Source organism: Orbicella franksi, chromosome 8 (genome assembly GCF_964199315.1).
Source record: "Orbicella franksi chromosome 8, jaOrbFran1.1, whole genome shotgun sequence".
Classification (NCBI taxonomy): Eukaryota; Metazoa; Cnidaria; class Anthozoa; order Scleractinia; family Merulinidae; genus Orbicella; species Orbicella franksi.
Genome location: NC_138152.1, coordinates 18,303,976 through 18,330,707, shown reverse-complemented (window position 1 = coordinate 18,330,707; position 26,732 = coordinate 18,303,976). Strand labels below are relative to the sequence as shown.

Below are 26,732 nucleotides of genomic sequence, written 5' to 3'. Positions count from 1 at the left end.
ATTCCTCACATTTGCATTGTGCATCCTTACTGTGCATAATTTATGGCGTCATTAGCGCGCGCTCGTGCACACGCACATTGAAAACATGATGGATTTGCCTTGATATTGAGCTCTGTCAGTTGAAAAATGGCTCTAGCTCACCAACGAGCACAGGCACCATAATTTTTTTCCAGTCATTGTAATCAAGTAATCATAAGCTTTGCGTGAGAAAAGACTGATCTAATTTCTATTGCTGAAAATTGAATAAATAAGAAAAATAGTAGATACACTGGGGTCTTTTCTATTTTGCAGTTGGTAACCACATCAAGAAATTTGGTTCAAATTTTTAATCAAGGATTTAGCTTTCTGTCAGAATCAAACTTAAAACGTTTATTTGTGTCTGACACATTGTATTGACTGTAGTTTAATGCGTGTTCTTATGAGTCCAGGCTCAAAAAGATGTTACAATTACTGGGAATGTGTTCTTAAAATAAGCATTAAATAATGCCAAAATGAGGCATTTTCAATGCCTCACTGCTCCTTAATGACCATGGGCACCCCCCTTTTTTATTTCAAAATTGAAGTTCTCATATGACAAATATTCAGTGGACAAAGTTTGAACAAAAATCTATTGTCACTTTTATTTCAGAGGAATCACCTTAAATTCATAGCCCAGGTGCAAGATGTTTATCTTCTCCGGTTTATCACTGTGGCATTGATCAAACAGTGAAAACTTAACAAGGTTTAAAATAGCAGCCCAAACTTTGATGACATTTGCTGGTAAATTTTTTACCGAAGAAATGGAAAGACAGAGTCGCTATAATGTTGTTTAAATTGTAGTCAGTTTTGTATCCACCAGACGAGACAGCGATAAACCAGAGAAGATAAATGTCTCGCTCCTTTCTGGCTGGTACCTATGAACATTGCGTGACCATAAAACTTTTAAGGTGGGTCTGAGTTTTCGGGGTCTGAGTTTTTCATGACACCCGGTATTAACAGGCCGCGCTAGCTCACCGCGGCTGAATTGTGCCAAACACATTCCGATAAATACAAGATAGCATAAATTCATTTCAACTTTATTTACACTACACTAATGAAAGAAAACAATTTTGAAGTCTAAGCGATGTCTATCATGGTTACAAAATAGTTGCAATATTAAGTTACAAACTTTAATTTCTTAATTTTCCCTTTCTCCGGCATGCTTACTTATCTGTTTAGTAAGGCGACACTTAGAATTAATTTTGCCCTTGATTGATTTCCACACTTTGTCCTTTTCCGTGGTAGATTCAAGGGGAAATCGGCTGAAAACTAGCACCTTTAACACTTGAAATTTTGTAACATCAAGCCACCATTTGTTGTGTGTTCCCTCAGTGTTGCTGTTGCTCAGCTCTTCCAAGGTAAAAAAGAAAGGCAGAAGCTTAAGGGCACACCGGTGCCTCTCTTTTTCCTTCTCTAACACTTCTCGCACCCCCGTCAATTTGCTCGGCATTACTAAAGAGCAGATGATGTCTTCGCCAACTTCTTTGTCATCCTGAGAACTGGATGACGGTAGTGTCAGCGTTTCAGGTGTTGTAGGCGCTAGTGGGGTTGAAGGCAGTGGTTCAAACTGTTCCATGGGATCATTGCTGAGGGATGCCAAAGCCTCGTGGTCGATGGTCGGCAGGTTATCGTTCGGAGGAAGTGCATCAAAATTCATTACTGGATCAGTGAACTGGAAAGTAGGAAATATTTTCTCGTTAGTTTCAGACCAATGGCGGAACAACTACAGAATACAGGGCCACTTTGGCCCCCCTCATTAAAGGGACACTGTCACCATTTTTAGCATGAGTTTGGAAATCTCAAAAACATATATCAATCGTTGGAAGCTGAACAATAATGGTTTTATTTTGTAGAGCAGCCCCAATAAATGATTAAAACCCATTGGGAAGTGAGGACAGCTAACGATTGCGTGGATGGAAACGGATTGCAATATGGATTTTTGAAAAAGCGTCAGGCTGTCAGTTTTTCAAAAGTTCAAGTTAGGCTCGAAAATCGTTGAAATTAAGTTCTTATTACATAAATTTTGGAACTATTTCGTGAATTTATAACAGTCTTAAGCAAACATATCGTGACAGTGCCCCTTAAATGGAGCCGTTTCTGAAGTAAACATGTAGGTTTTCAGTTGCCAGTCCAATTCAGTATGACCCGATCGGGTGAGAAAGCAAAGATGCTCCATATCCAAGTGTGATTTTTTAAAAAAATCCATTTTACGACAAGCTCACGCAAATCCCATGAAAGAACAACAACTTACCACTTTTTCTAATGAATCCAGGCGGTGCTCAATCTTGCTTAGTCGTAGGGACATGTTGTCCTCCATTGCTGACAGTGTGTCCTCCAATGTCTCCATCACCTGAAGAAATATAATTTGTGTTAGTGCCACAGATTGACTACAATTTGGAGGCAATAGTACTGACCTTAAAGCATGCTTTCTGGCCACCAGTGATAGGGCCTCTCACATTTTCAAACATCTGCAGAATTCTGAACATTGTCACGCATCATGTTCTGCAGATTATTTTCGTGTTTTAGATCACAAGTTTACCAGTTTTCAACTCAAAAGAGACTGTTCATATTCAGAGAGAACAACCCTGTTTGACTCAACAATTACACCATGTCAATCTTAAGGCTGGTTTACATGGTACGATTTGTCGGCCTGATGGCTTCGGAGCGGAAATCTTATGTGGATTTTGACAGCCGATGAACGACTGATTCATGGAAATGAAAATTGGTCCAATTAAAAAAATCTGTTGCAGTGCAACGGATTTTCTGAAGTCGGCCAGACACTCTGAATGAAACTGGCTCCTAAACAAAGGGCATGTGAACAAATTGTTAAAGGTACAGGTCGCGTCTTAAAATTGGCTGTCAAAATACACAAAAGATTAGTGCTCCGACGACAAATCGCACCGTGTAAACTGCGGGTCATTAAACTATCTTTTTAGTTCCCACACTTTCATGCTTCACTTCATTCCATTGTCGTTACTTTCTTAAAATTTGTTTCTTGATATGTTTTTGAAAATGCAGTTTAACATTTGATCACTGTACTTACCTTGCAGAAGCTTTCCTGTACTTTATTATTCACAGCTTCCACAACAGAAATGTTGGCACACTGAAGACTGTCGAGTTGGCCCTTTAGGGTTGCACATTCAGCTTCCTTGGCGGCTAACTGCTACTTTATTTCTTACAAATCTTTGTTTGTGGTCTGCATGGTTTTTGCCTTCTTGTTGGCTTGATTTGATTCCCAGTCAGCCTCCTGCTTTTTCTGCTCCGCCAGAAACGCATCATACGGATCAACACTAGTCACTGGACTTTCCTGGGAATGACGGCATTGTTATAAGACACAGTGAAATCCCCAATGTAAGACCCCCCGAAGAAAATCAACCCAGGAAGAAGTTATTTCATGGGATGAGAGCTTACGGTATTCATGCATGGTATGCCTTACAAAAGTAACTGGTCATTTCAAAAACGCCTCCAGTCTCCACCTTCTAAGTTAAGTGCCGCATGTGCGACATTAATAAGTGTGTACTGTTTTCAGTCATCTCAGTAATCCCAGTGTGAATAATAAAAGTGTGAGTTGTGCTTAACCAATTTTTGGTTCAGACTATTTTAAATGTCGAACGTTAAATTTCAATTCAGTAAAAATTATCAGTTTAGCAGTGCATTAAAAACGGGAATCAAATTCACAGGAAATAAGTTCCATCGAATCATTCCATAAAAAAATAAGGCTGGATACGCCTGTTTTGGTCTGAATTTCTGTTGATGATATAATCGTCTTACACTGAAGTTCTTATTACTAATTTTATGTAACAGTTCAGAGTACGCATAATATATGAGGTTTGCGAACTGGCTATCAGAAGTTTGCGAACTGACCAAGAAACGACCATAATTCATTACAAATGTGAGCACCTGTTGAAAACTTGATGCACTGCGTCGCCATGGGTAAGACAAGATTAGATGTGGGTGCTCCAGGTCTCCTCAAAACACAGCCCAAATCAATTCTATGAGTGAAATATAATTCGCTTTGATTCAGCCTAAGTTTTCTATTACATAATGGACAATTAAATGGTGTCAAAGAGGAAAAAAACTTTTTACCCAAATCAGTTCAGCCTCATTACCTTGTAAGTGCAAATGAACGATAAGTACCTTATGAACACTTGAATCGACTTGAGTTTTCCTTGGCTGCTGGTGTGTTTTCTGCTTTTTGGCTGGTAAGTTGGACTGGTTGGAACTTGGGCTGGGTTCAGCGGCAGACACAAACTTCGATGACCACTCAACATCTTTTTGATGAGAACCTCTTCGCTATCTGTAACCAAGGACACAAAAAGGGTTAGTTCACGCAGCAATAAATGTAAAAACTTAATGACCACACAAAATGTGCTTAAAATTGAAATTTTTGGTGTGATGTGTGAGGAACTCATGCAAAAATTACTGAACAGAATCTTCATGTGTTGAGCGAACCGTTACCAATGGAAAGGTTGTAAGACTTACCATCCACAGCTACAATCTCTGCTTGTATCTTCTTGCCTTCCCAGTTGACTGTCACTGGGCACCCTTTTATATACAGCTCATTAAATAAACAGATTTTGCATTAATAAAGTTAATTACTGTAAGGAACGCCCACTGGGACTTGAGTTGAGATTTTTTCCATCATTGATCTTTTGACTCACAAGCTTTAGAAGGTTTTTTTTGTTTCTTTGGTGGAATTTTGATATACCACGGACTTGCTTTAGGCCGCTGCTTTCTGTCGCGCGCTTAAAATAAAGATAATCACTGTATTCTACGGACTATTCTGTAAACAGTGATATAAATTTTATTCAGATATGTCCAGTAGAACCCGAGTTAAGCAGTTTTCCACTTTGAACCTTTAGTGAATAGGCAGCAGGTTGTTGTCTCGAAACTGCTCTTGAAGTACCGCGAGTTTTCAATTATTGTTTGGTCCATTAAAAGAGAGATGCTTATGATCAAAATAAAGCACAGAGCTCCACTATGACACAAGCGCTTTGGTCAAATTTATGAATTAGTTAATTAGTGTAAGGTACGCCTACTGGGACTCCAGGCCAGAATTTCATTAGTATATGTTCAGTTGAACTTGAGTGTTAAGCATTCTTGTTTCGCGTGACCTTGTGCCAGATGGCTCTCAAATGATTATCACAACAACTGAATAGCTTTCCAATCACTGAGATTTTTTGATAGTTGTTAAGCCCGCTAAATTATTGGTCATCATGCAGAAAAGTAGACGAACTGGCATTACGAAACAATAGCTTTTATTAAAAACTCCTCCTACATAAAGCGAAGCACGCGTCTACATTTAAGTAATTACTTTTTTCTCCCCTACGAATGCATAATATCCATGACAACAAATGATGCTTTTGCTCGCGTGCATTTTACGAAAGTGACAAACTATGGAAGACGTTGATATTATAGAAAGAGAAGAAACTCCGAACGAAATAATCGAAAGAGTGAAAAAATTCCTCCTCAATGGCTGTGGTTGTTTGCGTGGTTCCAAAGGAGGTCCCCGCTCCAGAGAATTTAAAGAAGAAGTGGTGTTATTTAATCTGAATATCTGTCTCGAGTTGACAAGTGGAGAGCTCGACTTGATAATTTTAGCAAACATTCAAGCCTTCAGCGGCAACAACTGCATTGGAACGAAAAGAAGCAGAAGTTCCAGGTGTACCTACCAGTTTCAGTCCGTCTCCATCTGCAAAGAAATGTTCATTCACCTTAATGGTATCGGTTATAACCGACTTTGTCGTCTCAAGGAGCATTATGAGAGATATGGTATCCATCCGCGAACTCACGGCAACACCAAAACACTTCCCAGTAACACCCTTCCACAGTCAAACACAGAGAATGTTCATCGTTTCCTTACCAATTACATTGAGGAGAATGCATTTGTGCTACCAGGGAGAATACCAGGATTCAAGCAGGAAGATGTTCAGGTGCTGTCTCCGAGCGAGACAAAAACGAGTGTTTGGCACGTCTACACTGCCACTTGCAAAGCTTCTGGAGAACAAGCGGTTAGTTACAGCAAGTTCATAGATCTTTGGCATCAGTTTTGTCTGAAAGTTGTTTGGCGAAACCCATGACCGATCTATGCTTGACATGTCAACAGAACACCACCAAGCTTGTACGGGCCACAAACCTTCCTGAGCATGAAAAGGCTGACTGTATTAAAGCACAGCAAGAGCATTTGGACTGTGCCCAGGTCAAAAGAGAGTTTTACAGGAAAACTTGCTCAGATGTAGCCATGACTTTCAGTCAAACAGATGCGGAGACAAATCTAAACGAAACGCAAGAGCCGTGTTCATTCAATGGCACAATGCACTACTCCTTTGACTATGCACAACAAGTGCACTTTCTAAGTAACCCAATGCAACCAGGACCGATCTGTTTTAAGACCCCAAGAAAGTGTGGGATTTTTGGAGTTATGTGTGAAGCTGTACTGCGTCAAGTGAACTATTTGATTGATGAGGCTGGTGCAGTCGGTAAAGGAGCCAACGCAACCATTAGTTACGTTCACCACTTTTTCACTCGTGATGGCCTTGGGAAAACAGACATTCACTTACATGCTGACAATTGTGCCAGACAAAATAAAAACAATTACTTTTTGTGGTATTTAGCATGGAGGATTGCCACTGAACTTCACCAGTCTATCAAGTACTCTTTCCTAATTGCTGGACATACTAAATTTGGTCCAGATCGTTGCTTCGGAATCCTGAAAAAGGCCCACAAGGTCAGTTTCATTTCGTCAATTTATGAACTTGCTCGAATGGTGGACACCTCAAGCAACACAGGAGTGAACAAAGCCCAACTGGTAACGACGCACAATGGCCATGTTATAGTTCCTGCATACGACTGGTGTACTTTTCTGGGACAATATTTCAAAAAAATTGTGAACATAAAAAATTTCACCATTTCAGATTTTCCAAGGATGAACCAGGTGTTGTTTACTGCCGAGAATATTTGACATCCCCGGAACAAGCGTGTGCCTTACTGAAGGATGGTGCTGTGATCCCACCTGCTTCTGTTCTTCCGCAGAAGATCAACCCAGAAGGATTAAGTGACAAACAGAGAAACTACTTACATCACGAAATAAGACAGTTTTCCAAGCCTGGAACTGAAGATTTAGTTGCACCACTTCCATAAGTTGATCATTGTTTCGAACTTGACCAGTGTTATGCTATGTGACAAATTGGCTTTAGTATTTACTTTTCTTTCTATTACATTCAAACCTAAGCTGTAAGAGAATTAAATGATGCTTACGTAGGTAGTTATTGTACATACACCATCGTTTACTAATGAAATAAATAAAGTTGTATACTGAAATTATTTTGGAATATTATTTTCCATGTGGTCCTTCTTTCAACAGTTCTATTCTTGTCCTCAAGTACGGCTAGCTGCTCAATTGACGAAAATAAGCCGGGTAGGAAACAGAGCGAATTCGAACAGATTTTCAATCCAGCTTAAGCGGTAATCGATCAGTCAAACTCACAACAAATTTTACGTGTTCGGTTTCTGAACTCTCAATTGATTGGTAAAATAACAAAGCCTCTGATGCAAAACAAAGACTGTTTTTCTTTGATAAGGAAACAGAAGAAGCAATAGATAATAATTATACAATAATGAAAGTTTTAATTGATTGAGCGCAGAGTTTAAATTCAATGGTGAAGGTTTTTACCTGGTTTTCGCGTTTTGTTTTTGTTTCCCAAAGAAGGTCACAAAGGTCGTCACTGTTTTCGAAGTGTTCCATCCCTTCCAAATCAAGCTCTCCATTCCATAAAATTATTAGCCAGAACAGATTGAGGTCGTTGTAAAAGACTGTTATCGAGTGAGTGTTTCGTCAGTGAGCGGTAATCAAAATAACAATACGGGGCAGGCAAGGAAGTGACATCACAATCAAATGAGCACGCACACGCTATTTTTATCTTCTTCCTGCCGTTCGACTGTGTGATCTGGTTGGTTACAAAACAGGTAAGAATAAACATCTCCTGAAAGATTATAACCCTTCACAATCCCACCAAGCGATGACCTAAATTTCTGAGCTAAATAAATTGTCTATGACGAATGATTTAAAACTATGACATGGGAACCAAGACAGTGTTATCTCAGGATAAAGTGCACTGTTCTGAACAAGATTGATGGCAGAATCATGGTCGGAATGAATGGCTTCATTGGCTCTCGATGCTATACGTTTGTACGCACGGATATTTTTTTTTGTCGTATGTCCAAGGATACGACGATTACTCGCCTTCTATAAACACGGATCAGTTGGAACTAAAATAAAATACCGTTGTCCTGCAGTTTACGTTCCGTGAGTATTGAGCGATCATTAGTTTGATAGTTCTTCTCGCAGAGCTAACTTAAACAGCTGCTGGCTTTCTTTTTAAATGGATAAGCAAACCATTTAAATGTTTTCCCTAGAGCATCAAACGGATAAGCAAACCGTTGAAACGTTTTCGCTAAAGCGTTAAACGGATGCAAATTTTTTTAAATGGATAAGCAAACTGTTGAAATGTTTTCGCTAAAGCGTTAAACGGATGCAAATTTTTTTAAACGGATAAGCAAACCGTTTAAACGTTTCCATTTAAGTGTTAAATGGATGCAACTTTTTTTGAACGGATAAGCAAACCATTTAAACGCTTGCATGAACCGTTTAAACGGGTATAAACGGATTGTAAATGGTTTTGCCATATAAACAGAAAAGCGTTAGTGTCTGTTTTCCCAAAGAAGGTCACAAATCTTTTCAAGAACTCGTACTCAAGGCTTTTAAGAATTGTAAACGCAGTGGTTGCATCGATCACCAGCAGGTTAGATCGATTGACCAAGATTTATTTTTCTTCAAACTAAAGCTACTTATTTTTAGGCGATGATGACAACTGTGAATGAAGTCAACAACAATAAAACAAAGGTACCGGATAAATTTAATTTTTGTAGTGTTTCCCTTGTTTGTTTTACTGCCGAACTCGATGAGTAAATTGATTGACAATCAATGTACATGTAAGATTATTATTAAAACTACGGCTACATACGTGTATGAACATGAACATTGCATCTGTGTTTTTATGTTTTAGTCCATTATTTTGTAGTCCTTGATATTCACCTCTGAAAATTATGCTAAGACAATTATTTGCCCCAGGCTCAGTGAACATTGGTGAATATTCAACTTGACTTCGTCTCGATGAATATTCACCAATGTTCACTTCGCCTTTGGCAAATAATTGTTATATATTAACTACCTGTATCAAATAAGCAATACATTTCTGGCAAATGTTCTTTGTCAGCATGGCTAGCAGTGGTGAAATGATCTAAAGTTCATTACTTTACCGGAAGCTACCTTAAAGAATCAGAGCTCTGCTATGGTTTATTTTACTTTCGTGTTGTACACGTCTATAGGTACAAAACCCCAAAATAAAAGATCACCAAGGTACATAAAAACAAACACGATTCCTTGCTGGATACAAGATGATTATAAAAAACTCGGTGCTACACACCTCATTTGTTATTGACTGTCTCATATCCAACATGGGCTCATGGAATTATAATTGTAAAATAGCACTACCATGTTGATATTATAATGACACTGCAGCATACCCTGATTCATGTACTACATCAAGACCCATGGAGCATGTATATCATCCAAGTTCATGACAGATTATTATGCCTTAAACCCACCTGTCATGAGGGTTAATGAGTGAAATAAGAAATCTGAATAGCTCTCGAATACAAGGTAATCCATAAGGAACCAAAGGACCAGCACCTACAAGGAAACACATCAGAGAAGTTAACATTACATGACCATCATGCATGGTTCCAGGAAATATTATATATTAGCTTTCAAAAAACGTTATACAACATCTACGTTGTAAAATTTGTAAATTGAGAGGAGCAATCCTGAATGAATGCCCACACAAATGCATTTGACTTGTAACCGGCAAAGTTTTGGGAATTCTGGAATTTCTGCAAAACCGTGTCTCTGAGTAATATTTCACTTAAACTGGTTGTCAAATTGAGAAGAATCTACTATTTAACATCTAGTGCATGTAAATTGTTCTAGTAAACTAAGGGCAGTTTATGAGGTTTTTCGTGGTACCTTCCTTCACAGGTTCTTGTGGTGTGAATCGCACTCCACGAGGGTTAACATAGTCATCCTGTTGCAAGCTTGACTCTGGTTGGCTTCCCTCAGTTACTTCTGACAAGTCTTCTGATTCAACAGTTTCCAGAGAGGCAGTGCTTCCCATTCGTTCTTTACTATCATCATCTTCTGTCATAAGAGTGCTAGCAATACTGTCTTGAGCACCCTAATCAATGATTAGAAAATAAGAATCATTATTATTTCGTACCAGTAAATTCAAAGAGAAATTTACCCATGATCTTAGGAACTACAGAACAATACAACTGCTCAGGAAACATTTTCTTAAAACATAAGCAGGCGAATATTAATGTTACAAGCTGACATTTTGGCATCATTGTGACACCATTCTCAAGGCAAAGTGAATAAATAATGCGAAGATTTGATTTATAAATCGTCGTCAATTTGTAAACAGTATTTGAGCAAACATAACTCGAATGTACCTCCTTGTCTTTCAGAACAATTTCACATGCTTACTAAATGTTCTAACAAATTTCATTGCCTAATTAAGGAGATGCTTTTTATAAGAAAACTTAAACCATCCCTAACTGTGCAAACGGACTTGATTCGCGCAAAGGTATTCACTTGAAGAACTTGTAATCCTTTGTTATTATGCTAATTCGTAGAGACTGTATATAAATCAAATCTTCGCATTATTTATTCACTTTGCCTTGAGAATGGTGTCATGATGATGCCAAAACGTCAGCTTTTAACGTTAATATTCACCTGCTTGTGGTTTAAGAAATCGTTATTGATCAAGAAACATTTTGCACATAATAAGCAGGCTGGCATCAGCTTGTCTATCGTGACTATCCTACAACTGTGAAACACGCCAAATGTCAACAATTTTCACATATTTAAGAGCTAAACCAGCTTTAGTCAGCAGGACTACATGTGAAATATCTTTGAAAACAAAGCATCTGGGCTGCTCTTACTAGTTCCATGGATGGGGCATCACATACACCCTCCCTTTCATCCTCAGACATAACCATGCCTTCCACACTCAAGTTGTCTCCTTCAACCTCACTGGTCATCAGCTGTGATGCAACTGATGGCTCTTCCTCAGTGGGTGACTCAGTCGTATTGGTACACTCTTCAGCAGGCTTGTCCAAGACCCCATCAGCAATAGACTCTTCTGGCAACACTTTTTGCCTTTCTGTGGCCTCTTCAAGGAATTCTTCAATTTCTATAGCATTGGTATCTTCTTCAGGGACCTCTACTTCCTTCAAATGTTCCTCAGTTTTGCTGACCCCTGTCAGTGATTCAGAAGATGTTGCTGTTGTAGTTGGTGTCATTGCTGCCCCTGCTTCTGCTGTTGTTGTTAGAGGTATCTCTTCTTGGTGGGCTCTTCTAAGTTTGGGTGACATGTGCTTTTTCCGTTTTCCAGTAGCAATAGCTCCTGCTCGTTTGAATACCTAAAGGCCAAAAAATAACCAAGCTACTGAAGAGAACTTGAACATCATCACTGCAGTGTAGCAGTACATCGCTTTGCTAATAACAATTGTGCAAGAAGCTATGTTTCACTAAAGGTGCGTCAAGACTTAATCTACATTCGGAGTCTCAAGTAACCCTTGCCAATGAACATGTATGTCAACTATCAACATAGTTGATCAATATCCTGCACATCCTCATGCACCTCAACCCCATTCTGTTCTGATTAGGCAAAGTGTCTTTTATTACTGTTGAAGTCCTTAAGAGCTAGGTGTATTGGGATCATACAAAAATAATGTAAGTTCAAGAAGAAACATATTGTAGTGGAAATGTGAATTTCAAGCAGTGCACCATTGAACCTCAGCGGGTATCTTCTTTAATACCCACCCACCAGCATGCCTCCCAGAAGAGGTCCAACAATAAATTATGCATATTTATTCAGTCCTAACTTAATATTTCGAACTTTTTGAACTTACCTTTCTTATATTAGGCACTATTCCTGACTTCAACTCTTCTTTAAATTGAGGGAGTCTATTAAGCAAAACAAGAGAGGCAAGGACTTGTTGTTTACTAATACCTTGGACTTATTTATTAATATTTAAATCATTTATTTTAATTTGATAGAGATTTTAGACACTAGGAGCAAAAAGCTTGAATTCCAAAATACTTCAAAATTATAAATATAATTACTGAGAACATCTTTTTATTCATCTTTTCAGTAATGATAAAGTATTTTTAATAACCATTCAAACACTTTGTACTCAGGGTCCATATCTCTATCAGAAGTTGTAAAAATTTTCTTATGCTCAGGGTTTTTAAAATAAAACCGTTAGCAACTCCCTTCAAGAATGTTTAACTTTCTGACCTTGAAAACAAAAGCTGCACCATGTCCATCAAGGTTTGTTCTGCAGAACGACGAAGGAGTTCTGAAGATTATTAACAGAGGAAAAAAATTAATGTTATCCTAACTAATATTAAAATTTAAAACCTAATTTTATTGTGGCAATTGTATCAAGATTGAGAGGAAACCCTATCTCCCACTACTTTTTAGAGTAGAGTGCACTATTGGGATGATTTAGGTGGGCAGCTGTTCACCAAGGCACTAAAACCATGGCGTGTTAACTTTAATGTTTGTTTAATTAATTAATTTCAATTAATCAGTTAGTCTTGCAGAAAGGGGGGCTTGGTGGGGTAGGTACCTAAGTGCATTATGCAAAACGTGTTATACTTACATTGCTTGCTAGAAAATATGACAAAACTATATCTATATTATAGTAAATCTCATGCTATCCTTGTGGTGCTATTATCTTAAGAACAAAAGCAATTTGTTTGAAACACATACACAGATAGGTTAGCGTCAATGTCGATTATATGTTAGGCGAAAGATACATTTCATATAGGATCACACACAAACATAGAGTGCTTTTCCTTGAGTTAGAACACAACATGTAACATGCATGCGTTCTGGCATTGGTGGTTGTAACGAAAGATAACGGTAAAATGTTGTCTTTAATGGTCCACAAACAGCGCTAGCCATTACATTGCGAAACTGACCACAAGGCGCATAAATTACAAGACTGCATCTTAAATACTGCATATGTGCACATGCACTTAGGAAAATAACAACAATCATAATAACACCTAATTACGGGTATGCAACAGGTAATAACAACAATCATAATAACACCTAATTACGGGTATGCACAGTTCGTCACATCTTCCCCTTTAAAGGAAAGCTAAAGTCATCACTCATAAGGATATTGTTCTTACTAAACGTCCGATTAAGACATGACATAGTCTTTGAAATAGCCAGGAGGGTTTCTCCGTCTTGTGGACCTTCTGATCTCCTGCTCTCCAGATGAGCCCGGTGCTGGCATAGGTTCAGCTACGAAGGGCGACGACGCAGGTGTGACCACAGGGACCGGGGCCACGGGTTCAGTCATAGGGGTCTGTGTCACAGGTTCAGGCGAAGGGAGCGGCACAGTGGACTCAGCAGCAACCTCTTCAAACTGCTGTGAAGGAGGCTCATAGTCGTTCAGCGGCATTTCTTGCTCACTGGCATGCCAGATATCTTTCCGATTTCGACGGCGAACTTCCCCATCGACTTGGACATCATAGGATCTGGGAGCTACTTCTCTCAAACATATACCTCGTTTCCAGGTACCCCGCGGGGAACGAACACAAACTGCTTCACCAGGTTTGAGTGGAGCAAGAGAGTGCTTGCCACGATTGTAGAATTTCTTCTGCTTCTCCTTCTGGGCGCGTAGCTTTTTAGCATCAGTGGTAAGGCTAAATCTTGGTCTGAGAAGAGCTTCAGTGGCCAGCAGTAATGTCTTACAACAACGTCCAAAGAAACGTTGGGCTGGACTAGCATCCAGTCCCTCGCTTGGAGTATTGCGCCAATCAAGAAGTGCTTGAAATTCACTGACACCAGCTGCCCGGCATTTCGTAAAGAGGCGTTTGACGGTGTGAACTGCGTTCTCGGCCTTACCATTGCTCTGGGGATAGCGGGGACTTGAAGTGACATGTTGGAAGTTCCACTGACTGGCAAATTTTGAGAAATCTGATGACGCAAAGCACGGCCCATTGTCAGTAACTACAGAATCTGGCACCCCGTATTGGCTGAACATGGCCATTAGACTTCTGATTACAGCTTTGGAGTTTTCCGCAGAGACAGAATTGACCTCAATGAAGTTGCTGAAGTAATCACTCACAACTAGGAGGACTCGACTGGAGAAATAGCAAAGGTCAGCACCTACTTTGGCCCAAGGACGCGGAGAAACATTGTGCTGAAGGATGGGTTCCCGAACTTGTGAGTCGTGATGGGTGAGGCAAACATCACACTGACTAACAAAATCTTTCATTTGCGAGCTCATCCCAGGCCAGAACATGTATTCGTGCAGACGACCAAGGCAACCACCAAGACCGATGTGACTTGAATGAACCAAAGACAATTTCTTTCCTCAGGGCACTGGGAACAAATAGACGAGAACCACGGAAAATCAAGTGTCCTTGGACAGTCAGTTCCCCACGAAACTGGAAGAAAGGACGGAGGGCAGGATCGCAATTGCGGATATTGTCTGGCCAGCCTTTCAAAATCGCCTGGCTGAGAGTTTTACAGACTTGATCTTGGGAGGATTCTTTCTCAATCCGCGCCAGTCAAGATGGAGATACACGCAGGGTCTCGAGGTGATCCACAAGCTCCAGGGACTTCACTTCCTCACAGGACACCGTTTCGTCAAGGTATGCGCAGCTCAGGGTATCTGCGATATACATGAGAGGCCCTTTCTTGTACTTGACGTCAAGATTGTAACGCTGAAGTCGAAGAAGCATCCGTTGCAGCCTTGCAGGTGCATCACAGAGACTCTTCTTAAAGATCTCCTCCAAGGGCTTGTGGTCTGTTTCCGTGTGGATAACGTCGCGCCCAAAAATATACTTGTCAAATTTCTCGCAAGCAAACACAATGGCAGTTTGGGTTAGGGCTCTTGACGAAAAGCTTACTGGCTGGTGTAACTGAAGTAGGGCAGCTCCTAGCCCCGTATCAGAAGTGTCGCATTGAAGGGTGACCTCATCGTTTAGGCTGTAGTAACGTAGGACTGGGGCCACGGGTTCAGCCATAGGGGTCTGTGTCACAGGTTCAGGCGAAGGGAGCGGCACAGTGGACTCAGCAGCAACCTCTTCAAACTGCTGTGAAGCTTACTGGCTGCTGTACTTGGCTGGAGTTTATCTATTTATCTGGCTGTACTGGCTGTGAAGCTTACTGGCTGCTGTAACTGAAGTAGGGCAGCTACTAGCCCCGTATCAGAAGCATCACATTGAAGGGTGACCTCATTGTTTAGGCTGTAGTAACGTAGGACTGGGACCTTGGTGATGGCTGTTTTGATGTCATTCCACGCTTTCTCCTGAAAATCTGACCAAATCCACTCAGTGTTCTTCACAGTCAACTGGCAAAGTGGGTGAGACATTTCTGACAGGCGAGGAAGAAATTTAGCCAAGTACTGAACAGTTCCATTGAAGCGAAGTAAACTCTTTACATCTTTGGGGCGAGGCATTTCAAGAATGGCGCGCACCTTGTCGGGGTGAACCTTCAAGCCCGAATTAGTTGCGTAGTGACCTATCAATGGGACTTCTTCTAAGCACAGGGTAATAACAACAATCATAATAACACCTAATTACGGGTATGCACAATTCGTCACAGTGGTGTGATAAACTCCATTCTTGAGTTCAGATCTGCATGTTTTTTTTTTGGGGTGATACCACTCTGGTTTTGACCGGGCATAGCAACTATATTTCAGGAAATGTCAGTGATTCCTTTTTTAGTGCAAAGAACACTACTGTGACTGGGTATCTTCTAGAATCACCCCTAGCTTGATTCGAGAAATTTGATCTGCTGTTTCATAACTATTGTGAGTTTGCCAGGATTCAAATAAAGAATGGAAACATATTGCTTCTCCTTAGCAGCTTGTTTACTTCCTCTTCTTTGAGGGGAGCAAAAAGTTCATATTCAGCCAAAACTTTCCATTATTTGTAAAACTAGTAAATTTGTGACAGAAGAAACTTTGCAATTATTGCCTCAGTCTCACTTACTGAAACCGCCAATTAATTTCATCAGTCTTTGAGGTGACTTGGTCACCGATGAAGGATATAATTTTGGCCAAGTAACAATCTCTACCTTAGTACTTCTCATTGAAACGCTCCTGTTGCATTAATTGATAACATTGTGTATTAGTTTGACATGAATAAGAATGCACTATTCCATGACTCAACAGTACTATAGACTTAATCACGGTTTTCGAGGCCATCTTGCATTTTGTGAAGTGCAAAGAAAAACATCTCAAATGTAAGCGAATTTGCAAGTTATTGAGTTGTTTTTATGTTCCAAGCTCAGGCTGGCATAAGTAGCCGGAAGTGAAATTCCACCTCCTTAGCAATGCACCCAAGCGCGCACATGAAACGGTTAATGGGCCCTTAAACTACTAGGTGGAAGATTGTATTCACTAAGTTTGAAGCCTTAGGATGTAGCTTGGCTAGAAGATGCTCAATAAATTTTTCTAATTTCCCATTCATTTGTCCATAAACTTGGCCAGGTAGGTGTGGTTCGTGCAAAAAAAAAAATTACTGACAAATGTATTGAAAATTAGAAAACTAACTGAGCATCTTCTAGCCAAGCTACGTCCTTCAACACGTCATATTTTTTTAATTCTGTAAATATTTAAATGAGGGCCACTGGTTTTTCAGTTATTACAGTAACTGCTGTGTGCTATTATTATTATAAACTTGGTGAATACAATCTTCTACCTAGTATTTTAACGTTTTGATACACATCTATTGTAATATTTTTGAGGTAACAAGGGTTTTATGTTGCATACATTGGCAAGGAAAACAAAAGTATCAAGTTACAAACATTGGCGTGTGTAGAGTCGCGGTAAATAAAATAGCTCTTACTTAAGTACACACAAATTGACTGTTGGTTTCCACACACACTGCGTATACATTACGGCTGCTATATATAAATGGCGAGAACAATTGATATTACAGAATGTGTTCCGATACATGCCACATGTGCTGAATTAGCGGAATTAGTCACGACACTACATTCCCTCGTTTTTTACAGAAGAAAATTAAGGAAAAAGAACTAAGTTTACATGAACGCTTAATAACACACTATGACAGTCACATTTCAAAATGTTCCTCCGACAAAACAAAACAAACTCTTTAAATTATTAACGCCCTAAGTGCCAAAAACAAAGTATCTGAATCCTTTAAGACTCTCTTAACTTCTTAGTGATAACACAAAGTCTCTGAAGCCCACAGGCTTCTTGACAATTCACGATGATCTTCGCACAGCTTGTTGACTTATCAACGGACTTGTTGTCTGCATTTGTCTTTCAGTTTCTCCTCCCTTTTCCGGCAAACTATGAAGAGGCACTAGGCTGTTTCCAGACACTCCTGTCGTTGTTGGTGGGATACCTTTCTCTCTCTGTCCAACTTCCTCTGAAGAACTGTTTTCTTTTCTGTTTGGTCTGGACACACTATCTTGCTCAATGTACTTCTCTATGAATGCAATATTCCCCCTGAATTCCTCTCAAGCCTAGTTTCTGACTGTTACTTCTGTTCCAGTCTTCTGAACCCCTTTGAAAGGACTCGGACGGAAGTTAGTCAAAAGCTTGTTAGACTTTTCCGCTTTCAGTAGCACAGTGTCGCCAATCCATATGGACTTGGGCGTTGCACCTCTACGTGCATCCGCATATGCTTTGCCCTTCAACTTTTTTGACCAATCGCTATCTCGAACTTCTTCTCTCGGCACCTCTACGGTTTCTCTTCTTAACTCCAGCAACTTCGTCCTCATCTCCCGACCAAACATCAGGTACAAGGGTGTGGCACCTGTGGTTGCTTGCAGAGTGGATCGGTATGCCGCCAGCCAAGTAACCAACTCTGTTTGCCAATTTTCCCTTCTAAATTAGCAATCTGAAGAGACTTGAGCAATGAACGGTTCTGGTGTTCGACCTTGCCGTTTGCTTGAGGCCACAGTGGTGTTGTCCTGCGATGCTCAATGCCATGTGCTTGTAGAGATGACTCAAATTCTTTGGACACAACCTGGGGACCATTATCTGTCCTTAGGGAAAACGGAACACCAAATCTGACAAACATAGGGGTGATTGCCTCTATAATCTTGGTACTTGTAGTAGACTTCAAAACAGCAACTTCCAGAAATCTGCTGTAATAATCAACCACCACCAAAACACTCTCTCCAGTGGGTAGGGGTCCTAACAAATCTGTACTGCAGTCTTGCCAAGGAGCACCTGGAGGCAAAACATGAGACATCGGATCAGGTGGGTCACAACCTGAAGTAACTTGACAGCCATGGCAAACCTTGCACAAATTCTCTACATCTTTGTCCATTCCTGGCCACCACATCTTACTTCGAAGCTGATACTTTGTCTTCACCACCTCCTGATGACCCTCATGTGCTGACTACCTTGTCTTGCAAGACCTTGGGTACCAATATCCTTGTACCACGAAGCAAAAGCTCACCTTAGGTGCATAATTCGTCTTTGACGTATGCATACAAAGGAATCGTACACTGTTCCCAGTTCCCAGATTTCACACAGTTCTTCACTAAGCACAGTTCCTTGTCACCGTAAGACACCTCTTCAATCTCCTTCGGTGATAATGCTACAGGCATGCAGCTTTCTACAACGGCTCTGATGAAATCGTACTCCTCACCATGGTCTAATTGTTTCACGGAATTCAAACAAGATAAGGCATCAGCAATGTTTGTCTTCCCAGGCTGTTACACAACTTTAAAGTCGTACCCTTGTAAGCGCAACACCCATCTCTGAATTTGCGCACAAGGCTTTGACGTACGTGAATAGATTCATTCCAAGGGTTTGTGATCCGTTTCTAGCTCAAAGCTTCTTCCGGATAGATACATGTTGAATTGCTCACAGGCCCAAACCAATGCCAATACCTCTTTCTCCATCTGACTGTAGTGCCTCTCCACATCAGTCAAGCTTCTAGATGCATACAAGACAGCCCTCCATGTCCCTCCTTGTTCTTGGGCAAGAACTGCACCTAAACCCACTGGAGACACATCTGCAACGATTCTTTTCCTACAGTCAACCCTGAAGTAACCCAATGTCTCAGCCTGAGTGATAAGGCACTTCAGCTCCTGAAAAGCTGTCTGCTGTTCTTCGCCCCACTTGAAGGTAACACCCTTTCTGGTCAACTCTTGAATGGGCTTGGCTACGGATGCTACATCTGGCATGAACTTTTCTGAATACTGAACCAGACCCATAAAAGATTGTACCTCACTTGCGTCCTTAGGAGGCTGTGCATCTCTAATGGCAGCAACCTTCTCTTTACTTGGGTTAATGCCATCGCTGGTCAGTTCATGACTGAAAAATGTGAGCTTTGACAATGGAAACTTGCACTTCTCTCCGTTCACTGTCAACCCCACTTCACTCAGCCTATCCAATACTGCAAAAAGACATCGGTCATGTTCCTCTATGCCCTTGCCATGAACAGGTCATCTGCAATGTTCGCAGCTCCGGGACAACCCCTCAACACATCTCTGACAATTTGTTGGTATTTCTCCAGTGCCGATGTCACTCCAGACATCAGCCGCTTATAACGATAAAGACCTCAGTGTGTGACGAAAGTAGTGATGTGTTGACCGTCCTCGCTGAGCAGAATCTGATGGAAACCCCATTAGAGATCAGTCTTACTGAACAAGGTACCCCTGCTCAAATTGTGTAAAAGCTCCTCCACTGTCGGAATCGGGTGTCTTTCACAGATGATTGCTTTGTTTGCACAATGCATGTCCACGCACACCCTTATGTCTCCATCGCCCTTAGGAACAACCACCAAAGGTGAGATCGATCCTGAAGGCCCATCTGGTACTTCCTCTATAATTTCGAGCTCCAGATGCTGGTCGAACTTCTTGTCCACCTTCTCCCGTAGCCCAAATGGTATTCTGCATACAGGCTGGGCCACAGGCTTCAAAGACTCATCAATATGGAGTTTAAGCTCGTATCCCTTCAAAAGACGAACACCAGTAAACAAGGCCTTGTATTTCTCTCGGATACAACTCTCAAGTCCTCCACTGTCAACATTGTTCACTTGGAAGGGACCAGTGTGCAAGAGATTGAGAATTTCAGCGGTTTCATGACCCAGAAGCGTCTGACCATCGCCCTTGACCACCACAAAGTCCGCTCTACAACTGCTGTTGTTATCAGTCTGTGTTACATGTGTAGTAAAAGTTCCAAGAGTCAGTAAACATTCCGTATCGCCATAAGCAAAAAGCTCTCTGGCTGACTTGTGTGACTCACAGTTTATTCCTTTCAGTTTTAACATCTCCCAGGTCTGTTGTCCCATCATATTACAAGTAGCTCCAGAATCAATAAGGACATCAGATACAGCTACACCTCCGACTATCAAGGTTATCAAATCCCTACTTTGTCGCTTATGGCCAGTTAACTGCTCCACAGAAAATACAAACTCGGGACTATGCTGAACCGGTCTAGATTCTTTGCTGTGATTCTCGTCAGCCACAAGGTTTGTTTCTTGCGACCTTCCATGACCACAACCACGTCTTCCTCTACCGTCACCACATCTACTCCCAGTATTTCTTCTTCCACCATCAGCACCTTTGCTACCTTTATCCCTTCTGGATCCAGAGTCACCACCACCACGCTGACAAGCCCGGGGACATTTAACTTTGAAATGGCCAATAACACCGCACATTCTGCAAGCTCGGTCAACCGCTGGACACTTCTTGTCTCCACTGAAATGACCTTCTTGATCGCAACTAAAGCATTTCTTTCCTTTCCCAGAACGCGTATTTCCATCCGACTTGTCATCAACTGCATCCACTTGGTCAGTACCGTACTGTTTCAACTGGCGATTAACAGCTACTTGCGACCTCGCAATCCCTAACAAATCATCCAACATTAGAGCTCCCTCCTTTTCCAGGAACTTTCGACGCAACTTGCTTGAATAACACTTGTCAATAACTTGATCACGGATATAATCATTCTTGTTTTCATCGAACTCACAATTGATTGCTCATTGACGAAGCCTACAAATGAACTGATTGACGGTTTCTCCATTTTCCTGCACAATTTGCCAAAACAAATGTCTCTCAAAAGGAATGTTTGCCTTTGGAAACATAGGCACGCAAGGCATGCAAGAGTTATTTTTTTGTGTGAAGCGTTGGAGATAGAAGCATTCATGGTACAGTAATGATTTGGTTGATTTGACAAGTTTTTTTGGTTGCAATGTTACATCGGTCATGGTAAGATAGCTAAATAGTAAGCCATAAAATGTTTGACTGAACAAACTACAGTAATCTGACACGTCTCCAGATTAATGTAGTACCATCTTATTTTCTAACAGGCAATTTGATTTGTTCTTTGATACAACCCGCACTGTGATTGGTGTGACATGCGCACATGCATAACTCCCTCACTCACCGATCACATAACCCTTCCAACCCCCAAGAGGAATTTTTGCTCAAAAATACTCAAGTTAATTTAGAGACTTTTTCGCATTTTATACGAGTTGTAAGTTTACCTTTACACACAACACAACACAACTTCACTGAAAATAGAAAGAGAAAAAAACCTCTGACACATTGAAAGTCTGATTTAATTAAATTGCACTTTAACTTGGTGCCACGCAGTCTTTAAAAATATCGGACTGAAATGAATGTCATCACATAAAACTATTAAACTGTTACTGCAGAGACGTAAAAACCGTCCAGAAACGAAAGCTTCTTTTTTGTTTAATATCCTGGAAACAATAGCCGATAACTTGTCAGCTCTAATTGAATTTACTCCCATATAAAAAACAAAAGTGTTAAGTTACCATTTGTTACTAAAGATAGCAAACATCTCATGGGAAAGAGTGGTGACAATTCGTCCGCTCTAATTGAATTTACTCCCTTGTGAAAAACAAGAGTGTCAAATCACACTTTGTAACTAAAAAACAAAAATATCTCATTATATTTGCATGCAACAAGAACAAAACAATCGTTACCCGCACTTACTATTGTAAACGTTGGAACTGTTTCATATCTAAAGTCTCATCCCCTCTAAAACAGACACGACGATTCGTGACCTCTAATTGAATTTACTTCTTGTGAAAAACAAAAGTATCAAGTTACCTTTGTAACTAAAAATAAAAATATCTCGTTGCATTTGCATACTACTAACTCATGAACTGTTTCAAACCTAAGGCTCATCTCGTTCATTCAACTAAAATCCACAGAAAATTTCGAAGTAAACCCAATATATGAATACTTCCTCCTTTTTTATAGAAGAATAAATATGGCCGTTCTGAACTTTATGGGGATCAAATCTTCTCACATACCATTTACCTTTACAACAAGAAATTTGATTGGCTGTTTATAGTAGATCCAATCTGATTGGTGTGACATACATACATCTCTCACTCACTCACTCACTCACTCACTCACTCACCCATTGACCCGTCCTTAACATACCTGACGTGCCGACTAAGTATTTTTTTTACAAAAAAATAACTCAACAAAATAATCATCAAGAACTTTAACCGCGAAAGTAGCACTTTCAGCATCAGCAGCAAGTGTGAAGTAAATTTCCTGAACATCCATTCCCATGACATGTAAAAACAGAGCTCTTTTCTGTGCGTCATCCGAGACTCCTTTCCCTGTAACGTACAGATTAAATGCTCTTTTCCACCTCTTCCACCGTTGGCTTAAACTATGTCGTTCACCTTTTGGATTACACGGTTCCAAACAACCGACATCTAAAGCAACCAAAGTTCTTCCTGAACTACTCGAAGCACCGCTCGAACCACCGCTTACTCCATCTGTCTCGCCTCCTGACATCACTAAGAGAAAGCCTTGTCGAAAACCTCGACAAAATCCTCGATGAAATCTTTAGGTTATCCTCATCACCAATGTAGAGTCGCGGTAAATAAAATAGCTCTTACTTAAATACATGAATTGACCATTGGTTTCCACACACACTGCGCATGCATTACGGCTGCTATATATAAATAGCAAGAACAATTGATATTTCGTAACGTGTTCTGATACATGCCACACGTGCGGAATTAGTGGAATTAGTCACGACACTACAGCGTGAGAAGTAAAATTGTCACATTTTCTACATCTATGTATCATTGAATTTAAAATGAATGAAACCCAAAGTAAAACACTATGATAAAATTCAAAACCATCTCGACAAAAGGTGATTGTAAGTTATTTTTGGGCCTTGACATGAAACATACACGCTGCTAAGATTATGCTTTATCATGTTTTTGTGCGCTCTGCATATTCTACAAAGGAGAAAAGGCCTAGTTGACTACCAAGGGAGAGAACAGGGGTGAAGGCCTGTGTGACTACTGTATCAGAGCGGTAAATTGCACTCTGCACTATCTGACATTGTCTCTCTAGTTGAAGTTTTCATTTCCTGGCAGCCCTGAGGGATAGATCGAACAAAGGTAACTCACTCACAAAAAATTAACAGTAATCAAGATCAAAAATAAACTACAACAAATAATTATACATATACATATCATGTATGTATTGTAATAGTGTACTATTCTTTCAAATGAATTTGACTTCTTAAAGAACATCATTAACACCACATACCACTAAGTCTTGTTTCAAAACAAATCCTGAAGCAAGACTGCATGATCTCACAAACTGATTCATTTGTCATGTGTGCACCAACAGGCGTCAGCAGCAGTGTTCTTAGCACCTAATACAAACAATCACAGCCACTTGTAAACAAATATATTTTTGTACATGTGTCAAAAGTGATTTTCGATATTGTTTTTCATTATTTTGATTGACAGGTAAAATAAATTGATGTACCAACTTGCTTAACAGTTACATGCATAATAATATACATGAAAAAATTACTTGATTCTGATTGGCTGAGAGCCGTGCAGTTCAAGTGTAAACACCAGTGCAGATTTACACATGTATTGTAATTCTGGATTATGATTGGCTGAAAGACAATAGGAAATTTTCTAAGCCAATGACATCACATAAAATGATGACGAAAATTTTGTATGGAAACTTTGAAAAAGTTTTTTTAGATGAGAAAAAAATGGATTTAAGAAAGATCTTCTGGTGCTTCCTCCACGCAAATTTTTTCATGTCTATATTATCAAGTAATCAAGACATACAGTTTTTCTTGTTCAATTTGGAATTAATTTGCATCTGTGAGGTTTTCAAAAAGCTGAATTTGCACCCCATGAAGTGGCTCGTGCAATTTCAGCTTTTTCAAAGCACTCTAATGCAAATTAATTCCAAATTGAACGAGAATACAATTAAGAATTGGTCAACTCACTACGTTAAACTTAACATTGTACACTATAAGACACATATGTCTTAGAGAATAATAAGTCATCTCAAATAAGGAGCCTGGAATTAACATTCCTTATTAAAAACTGGATCATTGGATAATGCAATTCAAGAATTTTCCTTGGCTTAGCTACATGTATCATGCTATTTGAGCAATATTATTATACTATGCTCTATACATAAATTATCATAATGGTAAATGCACAGGAACATGTAATTTTTAGGGTTGTTTTTAATTTTATTTTATCATAGTTTTCTATATTTTTGGGGATGTTTTCAACAAAACAATTATTCCACTCACACTTGCTGGATGTGAGATGATTATAGACAAATTGACCGTGCCATGTGCCTAATAGTCTATAGATCTGTCATTTCATATCCAGTGCTTCTTCATGGAATAATAAATATTGTTAAATACACAATAAAGAACATTGGCCAGGGCCTTGTTATTTTGTTTTGATATGATCTTAGCCCAACACACATGCAGCCCTTACCATAGCTTCTGGATGTATGATTAATTATCCTCACTTGTAATGTGTATTTAAAGTATTGACTATTTTTAAAACTTAAATCTTGCTTGTTGAACATGTAATGTAATCACTCTTCTAGACCTTTCTCATGGCTCACATTATTAAGCAAAAAAAAAAGGAAATGAAATGGTTTTACTTCATATCAGGCACTTGAACTAAAATGACGCAGTGTAAAAAATTTCAAAATCTGATCATGCACTGTACCTGGAGAATTTTCATGAGCACAACTTCGTCACTGCTGGGGTCTGTTCCTACAAACCTGGCGTGAGTGACAGCATCAGCCAGGTTCTCAATACCAGATGCTGCACTTTCACTGGTGGGATCTGTAACACACAGTTACATAAAAGAAATTATAAATACTACTGCTAAGACATGGTCAAATCATGGTCATGAAGTCACTGTTCAAGGCAGCGGTATGGTGTAATTCATAGTCATCACACTCTAAGCTCTTAATAAACCGTAGGTGATAATTTGATTCACCATACTCTGTACATGAACATAATGATGTCCTTTTGTGCCAACTAAGCTGACCTGTCTGCTACTACTCAAAACAAAAACATGTATTTTAAATTCCACTTAGCTGTAGGCCTGTTTAGCTGTACATGATAGTAGCAAACAAGGTCTGTGAACATACCAACAAGTCCATAAGACAGAAATTTGTTGATAGATGACAATGCAACACCAGTGATGGGCCCTGTTGTGTCTTCTGACCGGATGACATCAAGAAATGGACCAAGGAATGTATTCACATCTATTTCACTTAGATCTGAGACAAAGAATAGCAACACAAATCTTGTAGCAATTTTATCAGACAAAACTACAGTATAGACACTTGACCCATCAGTAGTAAAAATGTTATTTGTTTAACTGCTTTCCAACTTTTTTTCAAAAGAAGCCAATAACTGAGGGGGGGGGGGGGGGGACAAGGAGGGGTTTGGTCACAAAGTCACGATAGTAAATTTTCAATTTCACGAATCACGAAACAAAAAATTCACTTTTCACAATTCTCGAACATGTGCACGAAACTGTAATCAAAATCTGTACAAAAAAGTGCATTCTTTAACTTTACCAATAATTTACAGCTGTTGGAAAGGTGATATTTGAAATCTTGATTTGTTGGTTTTACTTTAAGAGAACTCTTGAGAGACATATGGGACTTGGACAGCTCTTCCCCTGCGAGTTGTTAAGGCTCTTAAGAAGGTCAGAGTATCGTCGTCGTTGTCACTTTCCACGGTATCGTCAGGCCCACGGTCTGTGTCATACTGCACATCATCTTCTGGGACTTTGGGGGCTTCAGACACTTCAGGATGAGTGAAGGTGACTTCTTGCTCTTGCTCTTCTTGTTTGTTGATGATTGGTGGAACAGCGGGCTCTATGCTGCAGGAAGTTCAAGGTGGATCTTGTCCTTTGGGTAAGCAGAATCTGCTGGACAATACATATTCAAAGGCAACAACTGTGAGGACTTTGTCGGATTCAGCAGCCATGATCTTTATCAGTCTGAGTTACACCAAGTCCGCACATGTTGTTCATCAATGGCTCATCAGTCAAAAATCCTATTGAGACGGGTTCATTGGCTAATACCATGATCAGGAAATCAACGGGTTTATTTAAACCTGTCAAAATGTTTTGCTTGTCGCTACTCTCAGTCAGCTTGACTCGAGCGTTAAATTCACTAAGGTCACGGAAAAAATCTGATCACAATGCAGTGAAATTCAGCTACAAACTCAACTTTAGACATTCACGATTTATTTATCTATTCATGATTCACAGC

At 39.9% G+C, this 26,732-nt stretch overlaps 1 protein-coding gene and 2 pseudogenes across 2 annotated transcripts in view; 1 reads left to right on the top strand and 2 right to left on the bottom strand.

The window, feature by feature from the left end:
• LOC145495181 (Golgi-specific brefeldin A-resistance guanine nucleotide exchange factor 1-like) overlaps positions 1-26,732 on the bottom strand; it is a 110,613-nt gene that overhangs the window by 63,995 nt on the left and 19,886 nt on the right. Inside the window, exons 3-10 of the mRNA XM_081474760.1 lie at positions 25,596-25,727; positions 25,166-25,284; positions 23,712-23,820; positions 12,438-12,498; positions 12,049-12,103; positions 11,077-11,556; positions 10,103-10,310; positions 9,685-9,769 (exon numbers count right to left, since the gene is read on the bottom strand). Coding sequence (XP_081330886.1) covers positions 9,685-9,769; positions 10,103-10,310; positions 11,077-11,556; positions 12,049-12,103; positions 12,438-12,498; positions 23,712-23,820; positions 25,166-25,284; positions 25,596-25,727 — 1,249 coding nt within the window. The remainder of the gene's footprint in view (positions 1-9,684; positions 9,770-10,102; positions 10,311-11,076; positions 11,557-12,048; positions 12,104-12,437; positions 12,499-23,711; positions 23,821-25,165; positions 25,285-25,595; positions 25,728-26,732) is intronic.
• On the bottom strand, positions 332-4,594 carry LOC145495710 (uncharacterized; annotated as a pseudogene). The gene is made up of 5 exons (XR_014050463.1): positions 4,501-4,594; positions 4,156-4,315; positions 3,062-3,325; positions 2,270-2,368; positions 332-1,690 (listed from the first exon to the last, which is right to left on the bottom strand). The product of XR_014050463.1 is annotated as an uncharacterized LOC145495710 (transcript).
• LOC145495198 (uncharacterized) lies at positions 4,593-9,678 on the top strand (annotated as a pseudogene).